This window comes from Engraulis encrasicolus, chromosome 12, assembly GCF_034702125.1.
Source record: "Engraulis encrasicolus isolate BLACKSEA-1 chromosome 12, IST_EnEncr_1.0, whole genome shotgun sequence".
Lineage (NCBI taxonomy): Eukaryota > Metazoa > Chordata > Actinopteri > Clupeiformes > Engraulidae > Engraulis > Engraulis encrasicolus.
In genome coordinates, this window is record NC_085868.1 from 8,198,217 (window position 1) to 8,214,079 (window position 15,863).

Genomic DNA, 15,863 nt, shown 5'->3' on the forward strand with positions numbered 1-15,863 from the left:
CAGTAAATTACCTGCTAACTTGAAACGCTTAATAAAAGCGCAATGCGTGTTAAATCGACAATTTATCCACACAGAGATCATCTCCGAAAAGCATTCTGAGTTCTGTTGCTTTTATGTAAATATTTCCGGAAAACAGATCTTACTTTCCGGGGAGAAGAGTTTGTCAAATTAAGAGTCCCCAAGCAGGGAGAGGGCATAAACAGGTCGGAGAATGGACGATTGGGATAACAATCATTGTTGAACTGGTGTAGGACTGGATTGAACAAAGAGTAACTGGTGTGTGAATGGTAAAGGTGTTTAGTTTGTATAGGGTGTCGTTTTACTGAAATTAAGATAAGAATCTGAGTAAATGGCATGCATTCGATTACGTTAGACAGATAACGTCTAAGATAAGTTGACGTTAACACTAGCTGCTGTTGTTGATGTCTGGGTGTAATGTAAGGCGCATCTACTGTACATCTATGATGATTTTGTCTCCAATTGTCTGAATTATGTTGTAATGTGTGTCTGCTTATCTAATCAGAAGAATGCGTTGTGAACCTTGCTAACTAATTTCGCCAGCTATGTGGTCACGTTTGAACTGGTTTCATAGATGAAGTGAATGGCTTGCTCTGACTTGCTAATGCCGACCGACCACTTTCATCACGTTGTTGGGCTGATGCTATTGTTTACAACCAGAAGTACATTAGTAATGGACACTCGTTGACATAAGTGCATTTGTAATTTTCAGGTAAGGGCTTGCATCCCTTTCTTTGAGGAAGGAGGTCTCCTGGGTGGCTGTTGTTCTTCTGAGGCAGTCGGTGCTGGGCTCTAGCAATGGGAGTGGTTCTTTCACGCTGGAGGGTACACTTTTGTCATTATTAACCGTAAATATTGCTAATGTGGTTCTTTTTTTAATAAACGTTATAATAATAATCTTTACTCTCAAATATCTCTATCAGGCCAAGCCTTCCACGGTGGAGCTCTTAGAAGGCTTGGACAAGGTAGGCATTTCACCAAATTGCTGTCTTTCTCTCCGTGTGTGTAGTGTGTATGGCTTCATCCCTCCGACTCTACCTTCTCTGACTTATTGTATCGGTCACTCCTCTAATTGCTGTAGTTCTTCTTACTGCAGATATGTATTTTAGACTGACATGCACACGTGTCTTTCTGGCTGGGTTGAAAGTATTTTGGCTGACCTATACAAGCCTTTCTGACTCAGGTCCAGAGTTCTGCCTTTCGTGTGTGTGTGTGTGTGTGTGTGTGTGTGTGTGTGTGTGTGTGTGTGTGTGTGTGTGTGTGTGTGTGTGTGTCTGTGTGTGTCTGTGTCTGTGTCTGTGTCTGTGTCTGTGTCTGTGTCTGTGTGTGTGTGTCTGTCTGTGTGTCGTCACACATATGCTTGTTCATATCCCCATGGTAACAGCCTAGTGGAATAGTCTTGGCATGGAATAAACATTGGTGTCAGTCACAGTGCCTTGGCCTGGGCCACAGACGGTTAATCCCATGGACCAAACACAGAGCTCTGAGCCTGAGCCTTCTGTGATTCCCTACTACACACACACTGTCACTGTCTGTGTGGCCGATGTAGTCTAATGGTTTGTGCTAACACTTTCTGCAACAACGAGGTTCTTAATGTTTAAAAAAGATCAGTAGTTCTTCATGAACTTGCAACATTGTGATACACTGTGTAAATGTCCCTCTTCAATGACATAAAAGGCCTAATTTGTTGTCACATTTCACAAATTTGTCTCATTTCACAAATCATGTTGCATTTCACATTTCGTGTTGTGAATTACATTACCATACATTTAGCTGTCAACTCTTATTTAGTGTCACTGGCCATTGTTTGAGCGAGGACTTTTTGTGGTGGTTGATGCCTAGCTCAAGGGCCCTGCAGCCATGGATGGATGAGGGTACAGGAGAGGTAACTCAAGGTTACTCCCCTAGTAGTAGCTTATTTTTCCTACAAGTTTAGAGTTCAGGCCGGTGGCCAACTCCCTCTCCCTTAGGCCACAGGTGCGTTGTCAATGTACGTATGACCGGTATGACCACTTCAGCCACAGGTGAGGGTACAGGTCAGAAGAACTGGGTTCATTATTCTCCTTGTAGGCACTTCAGTTATGCATGAGGGTGCAGGTGTTCTTAGGCAAATCCCCTTTATGTATTCTTTCTCGGGCTTAGCGATATGATGATATCTCTATCGTGCCTTTTCTTCTATATCGTTTTTATCCTGATTGGCTAATTTTATCCATTATTACAGCTATTAAATACAGTTTAGTATAATTTAATAACATTTCTTGTTGTCATCCTGCTTCACAGTTCATAAAACTGTGAAAAGAAGAATAAAAAGATCCATTTCAAAGAAACATGGCTTTGCAATTTGACACAATACGATTTGGAATAACTGAAAACATGCATAACTGTGGTATATCGTGATATGCATCGTTATCATGATATGAAGTAATCCGTATTTCTTTTCCATATCGCACAGCACTAATTCTTCCTATTAGTATGGGGTTCCAGCTGTCAGTCAGGTGGACAATGTATAGGACAGGTACAACAGGCTTGACCTCTCCGCCTCTCTCTCTCTCTCTCTCTCTCTCTCTCTCTCTCTCTCTCTCCCTCTCTCTCTCTCTCTCTCTCTCTCTCTCTCTCTCTCTCTCTCCCTCTCTCTCGCCTGAGCAGGACATAAAGGACCTGGAGGAGTTCCGAGCTAAGAACCAGCGTCTTCAGAAGTTGTGGGTGGGCCGCTTCCTCTTCTACTCCTCAGTGCTGTACCTGCTCACCTGCTTCGGCATCTACTTCTGCTACCTGCCCGACGAGTGGGGCGCCCGCATCGTCATGGCGCTGCCCATGCTGGCCTTTCCCGTGCTGTGAGTAGGGTTCAGAAACCTTTCATGCAGAGCCTCTGTTAGAAACTTCTTCTCATCAAAATAGCCATGTCTTAATCTAGTCTGTTACTTATGACTCATGGCAGTGTCATAGCCCTGTTATGAGGTAATTAAGCGTTTTTCAGTGAATAGTGATTAGGTAATTATTGCCGGTGATCCGATCTGCATGCACAGTAAGTAAGGACTGCAAATTGTGCACATCCATTGGTCAGGGTGCAGGACCAAGGCTGATTTACATCCTGATTGACAGAGGTCTGCACCCTTGTTGATGACTTGTGTATTTGTTTGAGCTACCGGGCACCTTGATTTTCTTTGGAATAAATGCAGTTACTGCTAGTTGCATTGCATTTATTCCATGGATTTCAAGTGTGCCAACGTCTGTCTATAATAGCACGGGTTGGGTGCGTCCTATGTAATGTACATTGCCTGTTAAAAGCATGCTTCTTTTTGGTGGGTTAAATTCAATTGCATGTAGATGGGTCATGAGAGAGACATTTATTTCCCCTTTCTTGTAACTGACACTACCAAGGAAGGACTTGTAGTTTGCTTCCTAAGTCTGTTTGCATATCATTGAATTGATGGCATAGTTTGTTAAGAATTATCCAGCCATTGTGGCATGTGTTGACTTTGAAAACACCAAAAATTCATTTAGCATACTTGTTTGTGTACAGTATTTTTCCGTGTGTGATGCCATGCAACTTAAATCTGCCTGCTGTCTCTTGTTTGTCACTAGAGTGTGGTTCGTTCGGAAACTCCTGATTTTCTTGTTTTCCAAGAGAACAGAGAGAAACAGTGAGTCCTTTTCTCTAACGCCTCTTCTTTTAACTTGCATGTCCAATTTAACTTGTGCCGTATCTTTAAAGGAACAGACCACCCTTTTTTGATTTTCACATATTTGCAGTATTTCCCAGCATTATTCGTGAATGTGCATATAATTTTCTTCTCAGTGTTTTCAGTTCTTAGATTCATTGGATCAGAATTATTAGCATAGCTTAGCATAATCACTGGAAGTAACTGGTATCTTTAGCATCAAGTCACAAGTGATCACTGGACAGAATTAAACTGCTGTTTTACACTCTGGTGAATTTTACATTAATTTTAAAATGGTTTATAAGTACATTTGAGGATGTTTAAATTTGTACCATAGACTTGCATTAGTATGCTTAATTTGGCTATACTGTTAAACGGGGCAATGCAAGCACATAGACGAAAATGATATGCACATTCATGAATAATACATGGCAATACTGCACATATGTGAAAATCAAAAAGGGGTGGTCTGTTCCTTTAACTTAAACACTTGAAATAGCATGAAGAGACTCTAGTGGTTAATGAAACTCAAACCTAATGTTGTTATGTGCTTGTTTAACCTAGATGACAAACTTGAAGATTTGAAAGTTGAGAAAAAGAAGATTGTGAGTATTCCTTTATCGCTGTCTTTAAGCCTTCTGCTACTTTAACCTTAAGCTAAAAGCAGCACGTTGTCTGTGAGTAGCCATCTTGTCATGCTCACAGTGCCCTAGTTTTCTACCCATGTCGTCCCTTTTCTCTACGCCACTCTGTCTCTCTCTGCTCTGTCTCTCTCTCTCCGCTCTGTCTCTCTCTCTCTGACCTCATTAGGCTCAGGCATGGCAGTCCTGAGAGACTTCTTTGGCCAAATCTAGAATAAAATACTGACTATTTGGTACTGTATTTACACATAGAGTACTATATTATATTTGCACTTACCATTGGTACTATACCGTATTTGCACATCGATACATACACTACATCTATGGATATCTATTGATGGAATGTATGTAAATTATGTGAAGTGTGTGTGTGGGTGTTGGGTGTTATGTGTTTGTGTTGTGGCTCTGCACTATATGTTTTTTGTAGATCGTAGATCGTCTGTACGTAGACCGTAGATCTGGAAGTTCAATCTGTTAGATGCATTTCTGCTGTTTACTTTATTTGCTTGCTGAGACTCTGACATACTGCATGTTTCTGTTTCCCAGTTGGAAGAGGTGATGGAAAAGGAAACGTATAAGAATGCCAAGCTCATCTTGGAGAGATTCGACCCCGAGGCAAAAAAGAAAGCAGTGAGTGACCTTTGCCTCTGCTTCTGTCCTCTGTTACTGCTGGAGGAAAGTGTTTATTTCATGCTTACGGCTAACGTAGACTTTCCTGGTGGTGTTTTGAAACAATGTTTGTTTTGTGTCCTCAGGAGGCAGAGGCCGCACCCTCAGGAACCCCTCTCAGACCAGGTCAGCTTTGGAGGCTTTGTCATCAATGCATTTGTCACATAGTCAACTGTCTCTCCTCTCTTGATGCACTATCATCGGTGTTTGAATGTCATCCATCAACACATTGAAATGTGACATTTATTAGTCAGCCATGTATTGATGCCAAAGGCAAGGTATTTTAAAAAATGTCTCTCCTCTCACCTTTCCTCTCCAGATCTGCGTCGGCGTAACGTTCCCATGGGCACTCCAGTTCCAGGACAGAGACCAGTTCCAGGCCAGGGTCCAGGCATGACCCCTGGCATGACCCCTGGCATGACCCCTGGCATGACCCCCGGCGGTGTCGCCGGCACCCCAGCCGGGCCCTCCATGATGCCCCGGTCCGCCCCAGGTGGGCCCCCCGAGACGGGTGCAGTCGCGGGCCCGGGCCCGAGCACAAGCGCCACCCCCCACCCTGCGCAGAGTGCCACCCCCATGAGGAGGAACCCTCTACCCACCCCCTACAGTCCGCTCATGGGGCCAGGTTAGCCTTCCGCTCGCTCAGGGACAGCTGCCAGGGTTACAGGGTCACAGGTCTGGTGCCATAGTCTCTCGAGGCCGCTCCCTACATTGTGCAGCCATGTTGACCACCATGCCTTTGGGCATCTATTTAGGTTAACGACACCAGACACTGAAAAATGAATGGTTAGTCAAAAGTGTATGCAAGTGATTTGACGAAACATATGATTGAAATCAGAAGCAGAAAAAGTAAATTATAATGGCCGAAAGAGTAATTATCTGGAAGATTTTGCATAATTACCGTCTCCTATGTAAGACTGTGTTTGGTCAGGGCTGGTGATGCCACTATGGGGCATCAAAGTGGAGGTGCCAGAGATCACCTGTCCAGCCGCAGTACCGCCAGCACAGTTCGGCCTTCTAGATTGATAAGATATCAGGAGGGCTAGGATATCAGGGATAGAACTATTTATTGCGTAATGTCGCAAGTTTAACAGCGGACTGGACAGGCCAATGCCCTTTACCCTTAAAGCTGGGCTCAAACTACACGACTATCTGCCTGATTCTTGGCTGAAAACCGCCCTTATGACAATCGGTAGAACGTTAACCCCCAGGACCATCGCAAGCGATTGTCGGGCAAGATTTCCATATTGTGTGTGACATTCTTAGATAGAATTTAGCCATTTCAAAGATTCGCTGATCTTACATTGTAGCTATCAAACACTGTTTGATGGTTACGACTTGAAATCGGCCATTGTCTTGGTGTTGGCAATCAGGGTTGGTGTTGGCAATCAGAGTGACAGTTGTGATTCTACAAACTGTATTTACAATAAGTGTGACACGATTTTAAAGTTGTATAGTTTGAGCCCGGCTTAACACATCACCCACTATAGAGACTCCAGCACTCTACCACCCCAGAACCTCACCATAATAGAGCTAGAACCTCCTCATAAGACCTAGCACCTTAGACCCTCACCATAATAGACCCAGCACCTCAGAAGCTCTCCATAATAGACCCAGCATCTCAGAGTGTCTCCATAATAGAGCTAGAAGTGCAGAAGCTCATCATAATAGACCAACTGTACAGTACTTGTGGCAAACAAGACGTTGATCAACTTTGGTTGTAGTGAGTAGTTCTGCGCATTGTACTGAGGTGGTGTCAGCGGTATTATCGACTCCCCTTGTTGCTTAGCTTGGCCAGTGGCCACAAAAGGTATGCAGCTCCCCTTAAGTCGAACAGCACAGCAGTGGGTCGCGTCACAAGGACTGCTCAATAGGCCTCTCTGTGTGATAGGCCATATGTGATGTGGTATGTCATGGTTTAATCTGCCAAGCCTCTTACGAATGGCTCACATGCATTCTCGTGTTGTATAGGTATAGGTTACATAAGATAAATCCCGCAGTTAAAAGTCAGTGGCTGAGCAGCTGAATACTAAGGCGAATACAGCAGCAAATGGTTGAGGCTCCCCTGAAACTAAACCATCCCCCTTGCATGACCATGTCCGTACAACACTCATTCTTGTTCCTCCTGCATGCAGTTAAAAGTCTCCCAAACTATTGCCTGTGTTATGCGTGTGTCATACAGTAGTATAGTATGGTGTGTTTTTTTGTCTTGTGTTTAGGATCGATTTGAATGGCCAGTTTTTGTAACCATATCTTCTCTGCAGTGCCTGGTAGATGTGTCCTTGTGCCTGTGCTCATGTTTTCATTTTTTATGGGTTTGATAGCGTAGGCCTTCATGTCTGTACACCATGTGCAGTCTTATTGTTAATTTTTTTTATCTGCCTCACTGGAGGGATTTAGACGCAATGACCTTGTCTTCCTGTGTGTTCGTCGGCCCAATTGATACGTTAATAACACAGTTTGATTTTATGGGGACTAGAAACACTCTGTTACATTTTCATTAGATTAAGTCGCATGCATCCCCAGGGCCCTGTTTGCCATCGCTGATTGGGTTGCTTTGGATAATGTGTTTTAATTGCTACTCCTCTTTGTGTATTTATTTCTTTGTTGGGCATGTAGCATTTTTCTGATATCACACATTTCCTATCCTTATCTTATCCTGTACTAATTGTGTGTGTGTGTGTGTGTGTGTGTGTGTGTGTGTGTGTGTGTGTGTGTGTGTGTGTGTGTGTGTGTGTACGTGGCAGTTGGACAGCACCCCCCTGGTCCCCAGCTGGTGCGTCCCATCCTGCCAAGAGAGAGGGGGGCAGTGGACCGTGTCATCGAGTACCTGGTGGGGGACGGACCTCAGAACAGGTAGAATGGACACACACACACACACACACACACTCTCTCACACACACACATGCACCAGACTCGCTGTACGAAAAAACTGCTAGAGTAGACACACACACACACACACACCAGACTCACTGTGCTAACATGCTGAACAGGTAGTGTAGACATCTTACACGCACATTGTACTCACTGTACGAACACAGTAAATGTAGCAAATGGGGCGGAAGTAGTAGACCTCACACGCACGCCAGACTCAGTCAGTTCATGTCAGCTATTCAAGCAGAGAGGTTTCTGAAAGCCGGTGCGCACACACACACACGCACACACACACACACACGCACACACACGCATACGCATACGCAGCCCAAGGATAGTTCATAGCATCGATTTATTTAGCACCTGTAAAAACAAGGGAAGAAGATTTCATTTGTGAATAGATGAAGATCCTTTCCCTTTTAAAAGAGGTTTAAAAGGTATGTGCTCTCAGTGTTCATTAACATCTTCAAAATGCCAATTGTTGCATAATTTAACTTAAACATACCTAAACAGGAATAGCCACATATCTCATCTGGAATGGAGATTTGTTGCTCCCCTCAAGACCCATGTTCAAAGCTAGGTGTGGGGAATAATCTGCTTCATTACTCGTTGTGTTGATTTCCGTGTGTGTGTGTGTGTGTGTGTGCTTTATGCTTAATGTGTCATGCAATGTGTAATATGATGTTGTATGGGTGTATGCTGCGAGATATCTTCATTTCCTTTGGGATCTATAAGACACTACTCTCTTGTCCATAGATATACGCTCACCACATGTTGATTACAATTGCTCTCTTCTCCTCACTTACTTTCTCACTTTCTCACTTTCTCACTTTCTCTCTCTCTCTCTCTCTCTCTCTCTCTCTCTCTCTCGTCCTCAGGTATGCGCTCATCTGCCAGCAGTGCTATTCCCATAATGGCATGGCCCTCAAGGAGGAGTTTGAGTTTGTCGGTGAGCCTTTTAAATCACTCATTACAGTTCCTTACACTCATAAGAAGATAATGCTTAGACTGGCGGTGTCACTTGGAAACCTACAGTGAGTCCAATATGTATTTGATCCCTTGCTGATTTTTCCGGTTTGCCCACTAATAAAGACATGATCAGTCTATAAATTTATGATAATATGTATTCAAACATGGAGAGACAGAGTATCAAAAAGAAATTCCAGAAAATAACATAAAATAATATATTTTAATTTATTTGTATTTAATTTAGGCAAATAAGTATTTGACCCCTCCAGCTAAAGAAGATAAAGTGCTTTGTGGCAAAGCCCTAGTTGTCTAGCACTGAGGTCAGATGCTTCTTTTAGTTGATGACAATGTTTGTGCATATAGTAGAAAATATTTTTGCCCATTTTTCTTTGCATATTATCTCTAAAACATTAACAGTTTGTTGTCTGTAGCTTGGCAAATCAGTTCTTTCCATAGAATTACTATAGGGTTAATATTTGGAGACTGTAGGCCACTCCACGACTTTAATATGCTTCTTATTGAGCCACTCCTTCGTTGCTTTGACTGTATGTTGTGTATTATTGTCATGTTGGGAGATCCAAAAATGGCCCACCCTTCAGTGTAGTGGTGGAGGGAAGGACGTTTGCACTCAGGATTGCACATTACATCTCTCCCTCCATCCATTCATTGACGATGTGAAGTTGCCCTGTGCCTTGGCCAGACAAACACCCTCAAACCATAATGATACCACTTTCATGCATGATGGTGAGGAGGGTGTTCTTGGGATCATAGACAGCAGTACTCTTTCTCAAAACACATTGAATTGTGTTAGGTAATGCCAAACAGCTTGATTTTGGTTTCATCTGACTACAGCACCTCCTTATCATATCCTAAACCAGTCTGATGTCCGTTGGTGAACCTCAGGTGGGACTGCACAGGTTCCTTCTGAAGTAGAGGTACCATGTGTGCACTACAGGATTTTAAACCTCTGTGGCATTAAGTGCTACCAGTAGTTTTCTCAGTGATTTTGGTCCCAGTAGCTTTGATATCATTGCCTAGTCCATCCCGTACAGGTCTAGGGTGCTTTCTTTCTGTTCTCATGATTATCAATTCCCTACAAAAGGTCAAATCTTGTATAGAGCCCCAGACAGGCTGATGGATAGTCATTTTGTATTCCTCACATTTTGGAAGAAATGCATCAACAACTGGGTCATTAATACCCAGTCTCTTTCTTGTGGCTTTGCAGCCCATTTAATCTTTGTTCAGGTCTAAAATCTTGTCCCTGATATCATTTGACCGGTCTTTGGTCTTTCCCATGCTGGTGAGGTTGGAGTGAGACTGATTCACTCATACTATGGACTGATTCTGCTGATTCAATGTGTCTTTTATGCATGTTAGTATGTACAGGTGTCTTTAGTTCAGATGACAAGTTGATCGGAAGTGCCCATCTGGTCTGTGGGCCCGGAACTGTTATCAGTTGGCAGGGGATCAAATACTTATTTTGCTCGATGAAATGGAAATAAATTAATATATATTCTCTTAAGTTAATTTCTGGATTTTCTTTTTGATATTCTGTCTTTCCATATTAGAATACATATTATCATAACATTTATTGACTGATCATGTCTTTGTTAGTAGGCAAACCAACAAAATCAGCAAGGGATCAAATACATATTGGACTCACTGTATACAATGCGGTACTCAAGGCAGCCTAGTCGAAAAGTGCATGCCCCATTATTTTCTTTTCCGGTCCTTTCTGGGCGTCTCCCTTGCACACACACACACAAAAGACATTACATTTACCAATGATTTTATCTATTATGACTAGCAAAGCTTGACAATTATTTGGTTATCAAACAGCTGTCACAATGTGCTATTAAAATGTTCACCATTACTCATGAGTCAAATGATGCATGAATTGTTATTACCGGATATGCAGTATGATGCAACATTGCATAATTACAACAATGTATCAATCCGTATAACGCTGATGCTCCTGTCCAATGTTATTGAATACTGTATTATATGTCATATTGTACTGTATGTACAGTATATCGTGTATGGGCCAGCCTTGGCCTAATGTTAAGGGAATTTGGTCCCGTAATCTTCGTAGAGCTGCAGGTTTGAATCCCTTACTAGTATGCATAATATGGGTGCTATCCAACACCCTCATCGTGACTGAAGTGCCCTTGAGCAAGGCATCTAAGGCATCCACATTGCTCCAGGGACTGCTACTAATACACCCTGGCTGTACCTAAATAACTATTAGCTACTATGTATGAAAGCTTCTCAATGCTGTTAGAGGCAAATACACATAGATGCTGCAGGCAATCTTAAAGCTCGTGTTCCGCAGAAGCTGCAGAAGGTTTTAATGGGTAAATCAGTGGAACGATGGCCTCCCATCCTCCAAGGCATCCACATTGCTCCAGGGACTCCAGCTAATACCTTGTGCCGAAATACCCATTAGTCGCTTTGGATAAATGAAATTCCTCCAGTGGAATGGTGCCGTTCCTGTCCTGGGTATGGAGGCATCAGCTAAACGGTATTGCGTCAGTGTAGTGGTGGTGTTCCTAAATGTACTTCCACCACGCTGGGGACACATGCAGGCGAAACGAGCAAAGCGAAGAGAGGCGGAATTCTGTGTTCCATTCTGACAGCTCAATAGTCATCAGGTCATCGCTGTGTTTGTTGATTTGATTGGTTACCACAGGCAAAATTTGCTCCTCATTTGCATAATATTAAACTTCGCCTCCCTCATAGGAATGAAGGGCGAAGTTTGCTTCACTTGTTTATTTCCTTACTTACTTCCTAAATGTACTTTCATCAGTGGAGTGGTGGCGATCCTGTACCTTAGTAATACATAAATAATCATTAGTCGCTTTGTACGAATGTAATGTAATGAAATGTAATTCCGTCAGTGGAATGATGCCCTTTCTAAATGTAATTTCGTCAGTGGAATGATGGCGTTCCTGTCCTTAATGTAATTCCGCCACTGGAATGTCTGTGTTCCTGTAATTCCGTCAGTGGGACGATGACTAATCTGTCCTCTGCCCTCCAGCCTACAGGTGCGCCTACTGCTACTTCCTGAACCCGGCGCGTAAGACCCGCCCCCAGGCACCGCGGCTTCCCGAGTTCAGCTTCGAGAGACGCCTGCGCTCCGGGTCGCCTGCCCCTGACTCCTCGGAGGCGCGGGACAGCGCGGAGGACAGCGACGCGGGCACAGGTGGGCACCAGCAGGTGGTGGAGGAGGAGGAGGAGGAGGTTGGCACCTGGGCACTGTCGGCCGTGACGCTGCTCAGAGACGGAAAGCTAGTCGTGGCGTTCAGCTACAGATACTACTACCACTACAACAGTTTCAAACAGCCTGCTAGGCTGCCTCGTTAGTCATTATACTGTCACTCACACACACACACTCACACACACACACTCTGACCATGTGTTATCTCCTTTAGAGCCCCTAATCACCAACATTTTGCTAACACCATTCTTCAAATTTTCAACGCATTTTCAGAAAGAGACATACATTTATCATCAGTCCTGATCTAATCCATTTAATCTACCCATTTTATGACAAAACCACTTATCAAGTCCCTCAAAGAGGGACATGCTTATCAGCGGTCCTGATCCATCTCATCTCTAAACCCATTTTCATGTTACAGGTATTGAAACACATCAGAAAGTGTGATCTTCAATTCCATCCCATTTGCGCCTGTTGTTTCATGTTCTTTTTCATTCATAGTTATAACATAATGTAATAAACACAGAGGTGTGTGTGTGAGATTTGTGTGGTTTACGATGTGTGTGTGTGTAACTGATGTTGTTTGCGATGGTGTCTGTTGTAGGAAGGAAGGGAGGTACTTCAGGTGTTGTGTTGGGTAGGTCTGCTACTGCTGGGCCCTCTGGAGGTGTTGTGTTGACTAGGTCTACTGCTCAGGCCCCCGCAGCTGCACCAACTCCATGGAGTAAAGTACACAGCTTCAGCAAAGCCCCAGATACAGGTCTCCTAGAGCACACACACAAACACAAACGCACGCACACACACACACACACACACACACACACACACACACACACAAACACACACACACACACACACACACACAGACACTTCTATTCACAGTTCTATTCACAGTTACACACACACACACACACACACACACACACACTTCTATTCACAGTTCTATTCACAGTTACACACGCACACGCACACGCACACGCACACGCACACACACGCACACGCACGTGCGCACACACGCACACACACTTTATTCACTGTTGCACACACTCCCTCACACATACTTTTACACATTCAAGTCTCCTGGTACACACACACACACACACACACACACACACACACACACACACACACACACACACACACACACAAAACATGAATGGGCATTTTGCCACCTTACAGTCATGAGCTCATTCTGTAAGCACGTCTAATATCTACTCACATGAACCGCCACACATTCACAAACTCATCAGTCACACCCAGAGCTCTGAACTAACTTTTGTCTTCACCTGCCAAAGTAGCTAAACTAACTTTTCTCATCACCAGCCAAAGTAGCTAGTATGTTTCTAGCCAAAGAGACACTCACTCATGGCTCAAAGTGGCTGGTAAGTTGGTCTTTTCTACCAGCCAAACTTTAAGTTTCACCAGCATTTGGTCGGTGGTCCGGTGTTCATTAAGAGCCCTGGTCACACCATACCATCGTGCACTGCAGATTTGGTTGAGCACACACACTAATACCAATGCAAACACGACACGTGCACACCACAGTTCCCAGCACCATTTCAAAAGTACTTGCGATTTCAAACTTACTCAAACACACAGAGCAAACAGATTGTGCTTTTTAAAACCACTAATCACTCTCTCTTCTTTGCGCAAATAAGCCGCACGTTCAACAGTAAATGCGTTTCACCTTCTACGCCTTCCACAACCTCCACAGCAAGATATAAGTTCCTGAATGCACTCCGCTTTCCCCTAAGATGTAGAATAACTTACTTTACTGAGCAAGAAGATGTCTTTGGATGTGTGGTTGTGGGTGCTTGCTTGCTGCTATGATTGAACGGCGCTTGTGGTGTAATCAAGCCTAACGTGAACTCAGTTTTGTTCATTATGTGTCTGAGTAACAACTGTCCAATGAATGTGTATTGAATGAATTGTGTGTTTCTAATCTATAACAACCATATTTTTTCCGTTTCAACTTCCACATTCCATGTTGGGTGACTTTTTTTAACCTGGTTTATTATTTGTTTGCTGTTTGTAAGCACACGGTAATGATGAAAACCGAAGCTCTCCATGTTGGGGTTATGTATGGGGTGTGGGTGCTTGCCTGTGTGTCTGATTACTAAGAAGCCATATGCTTTTGTGGTGTCTAATCTGGTATGGAATGCTCTGCTAATCTCTCTCTCTCTCTCTCTCTCTCTCTCTCTCTCTCTCTCTCTCTCTCTCTCTCTCTCTCTCTCTCTCTCTCTCTCTCTCTCTCTCTCTCTCTCTCTGGGATGTCCAACAGCTATTCTTTACAGTAATTTGCCTCAGAACACACACACACACACACATTTCTGAGTAAACTACCACTCATGAGACTTGAATGAAACACACATTTTCAGACTTTTCTTCTTTTTTTTCTTTTTTTAATACAGGTGAGCAGGAGCTTGAAGATGCCCTAGAACAGCATACAGATACAGAAGAGGCCACGCCCAGCCAGGAAGTGATTGAGGAGGGGGAGGAGTCTCATAGGCCTCCCTCTCGGCGTAGCCCCTCCCCTGGGTCGCAAGAGGATAGTGGGGTGGGCGGAGTGAGAAGCAGGAGGCAGGAAGAGGAGGAGTCAGAGTGACAACTGTTGATTGGGTTTTAAATAATCATGACAGTTCTGCTTTTTCACAATGGGTTACAGGTGCAGGCTTCTTTTAGATGATTTTACAGTAAGGTTGTTCTTGTTTTCTTGTTTTAAAAAAGGCAACAACAGGGTTTTCCTCCGTTTGGTTTACATCGTGTTTACATCATCTAGGTGTGTTTTCATTTGCACTAGTTGGGCCCAGAACTAGCATGGATTTAGCCTAGTTTAAATCCCTAGAAGAAGTTTGAATGACTTTATAATGAAAAGCCAAGTAACTGCGCTGTTTTTCAGTGAGCGTTTGCCAATGTTTTATGATTTGCCATGTTTATTTATTGGAAAATTATTTTGTTTAAACCCTCTTCTCAACATTTGACATGATAGTTTCCGTGCCTTTTTCCCTGACGAATTCAAATGTTGATGTGCAACAGTTTGACAAGCCCCCATTTCACAGCTGGCAGCTCTATGTGTGTGTGATTGACGGTCTGTGCTAGCATCTGTTTCGGCACCCTAGGTCAGTGCGATCCAGAGATACTCCGAGAACATGGTTAAGTGATTAACCTGGCTAAGTTCACCCACAGAAAGCTGTAAATCTGTGAATAGAAAGCCAGTACAACTCATCTAATTGAGAATATGAGGACTCCAGGGTGTTGTATTATCTGATTTACCACTTCCTCCAGGTTAACTTAACCTGGTTTACTACTGAACTGTGTTCTTGGAATACCCCCTCTGGTATACAAACTGTTCTGTCTTGGATGGTGTCACTGCCTACTTCTACTGTGCTTATTTACAGTGTTATTTTAGAACATGTGCACTATGGTTAACTGATAAGTTATTACTATTTTTTCTCTGTATGTGTTGCTGTTTGTACAGTATGCAGTCATACAGGACATCTGATAAGGTTCTGTTCTGGGTGCCACATGTTGATATACCAGCGTTTTGCTGTGTGTTTATGCATGGCATGGCATGTCAATAAAAAATGAAACCTCATTCAAGTTTTGTGGTGAGTCTGTCACTTCAGAATAGAATAAGAGTTGACAAGAATGAATAAAAATGGGTGAACGACTAGTGGCATATTGAAATGTATCCCTGAAGACCAGGTGTACCAATGCTGTGATTGTAGTATACAGCAGATTGCCTTATTGTAGTATAGGACAGCCATGGGTAAGCGCTTAGGGCGTCAGACTTGTAGCCCAAAGGTTGCCGGT

At 43.4% G+C, this 15,863-nt stretch overlaps 1 protein-coding gene across 4 annotated transcripts; it reads left to right on the forward strand.

Moving 5' to 3' along the window:
• Positions 1–182: 182 nt before the first annotated feature.
• lnpk (lunapark, ER junction formation factor) lies at positions 183–15,650 on the forward strand. Of its 4 annotated transcripts, none has more exons than XM_063211570.1 (14): positions 183–287; positions 731–843; positions 942–983; positions 2,665–2,852; positions 3,604–3,662; positions 4,245–4,285; positions 4,868–4,951; positions 5,077–5,116; positions 5,310–5,615; positions 7,738–7,846; positions 8,743–8,813; positions 11,871–12,035; positions 12,655–12,810; positions 14,462–15,650. In XM_063211570.1, the coding sequence occupies exons 2-14, from the start codon at positions 817–819 to the stop codon at positions 14,653–14,655; spliced, it is 1,482 nt and encodes a 493-aa protein (XP_063067640.1). In that variant the 5' UTR covers positions 183–287; positions 731–816; the 3' UTR covers positions 14,656–15,650. The 4 variants fall into 4 exon arrangements, with proteins under 4 accessions (XP_063067640.1, XP_063067642.1, XP_063067643.1 ...); XM_063211572.1 differs by having other exon boundaries at positions 5,310–5,483; XM_063211571.1 differs by having other exon boundaries at positions 189–276.
• The last annotated feature ends 213 nt before the right edge of the window (positions 15,651–15,863 follow it).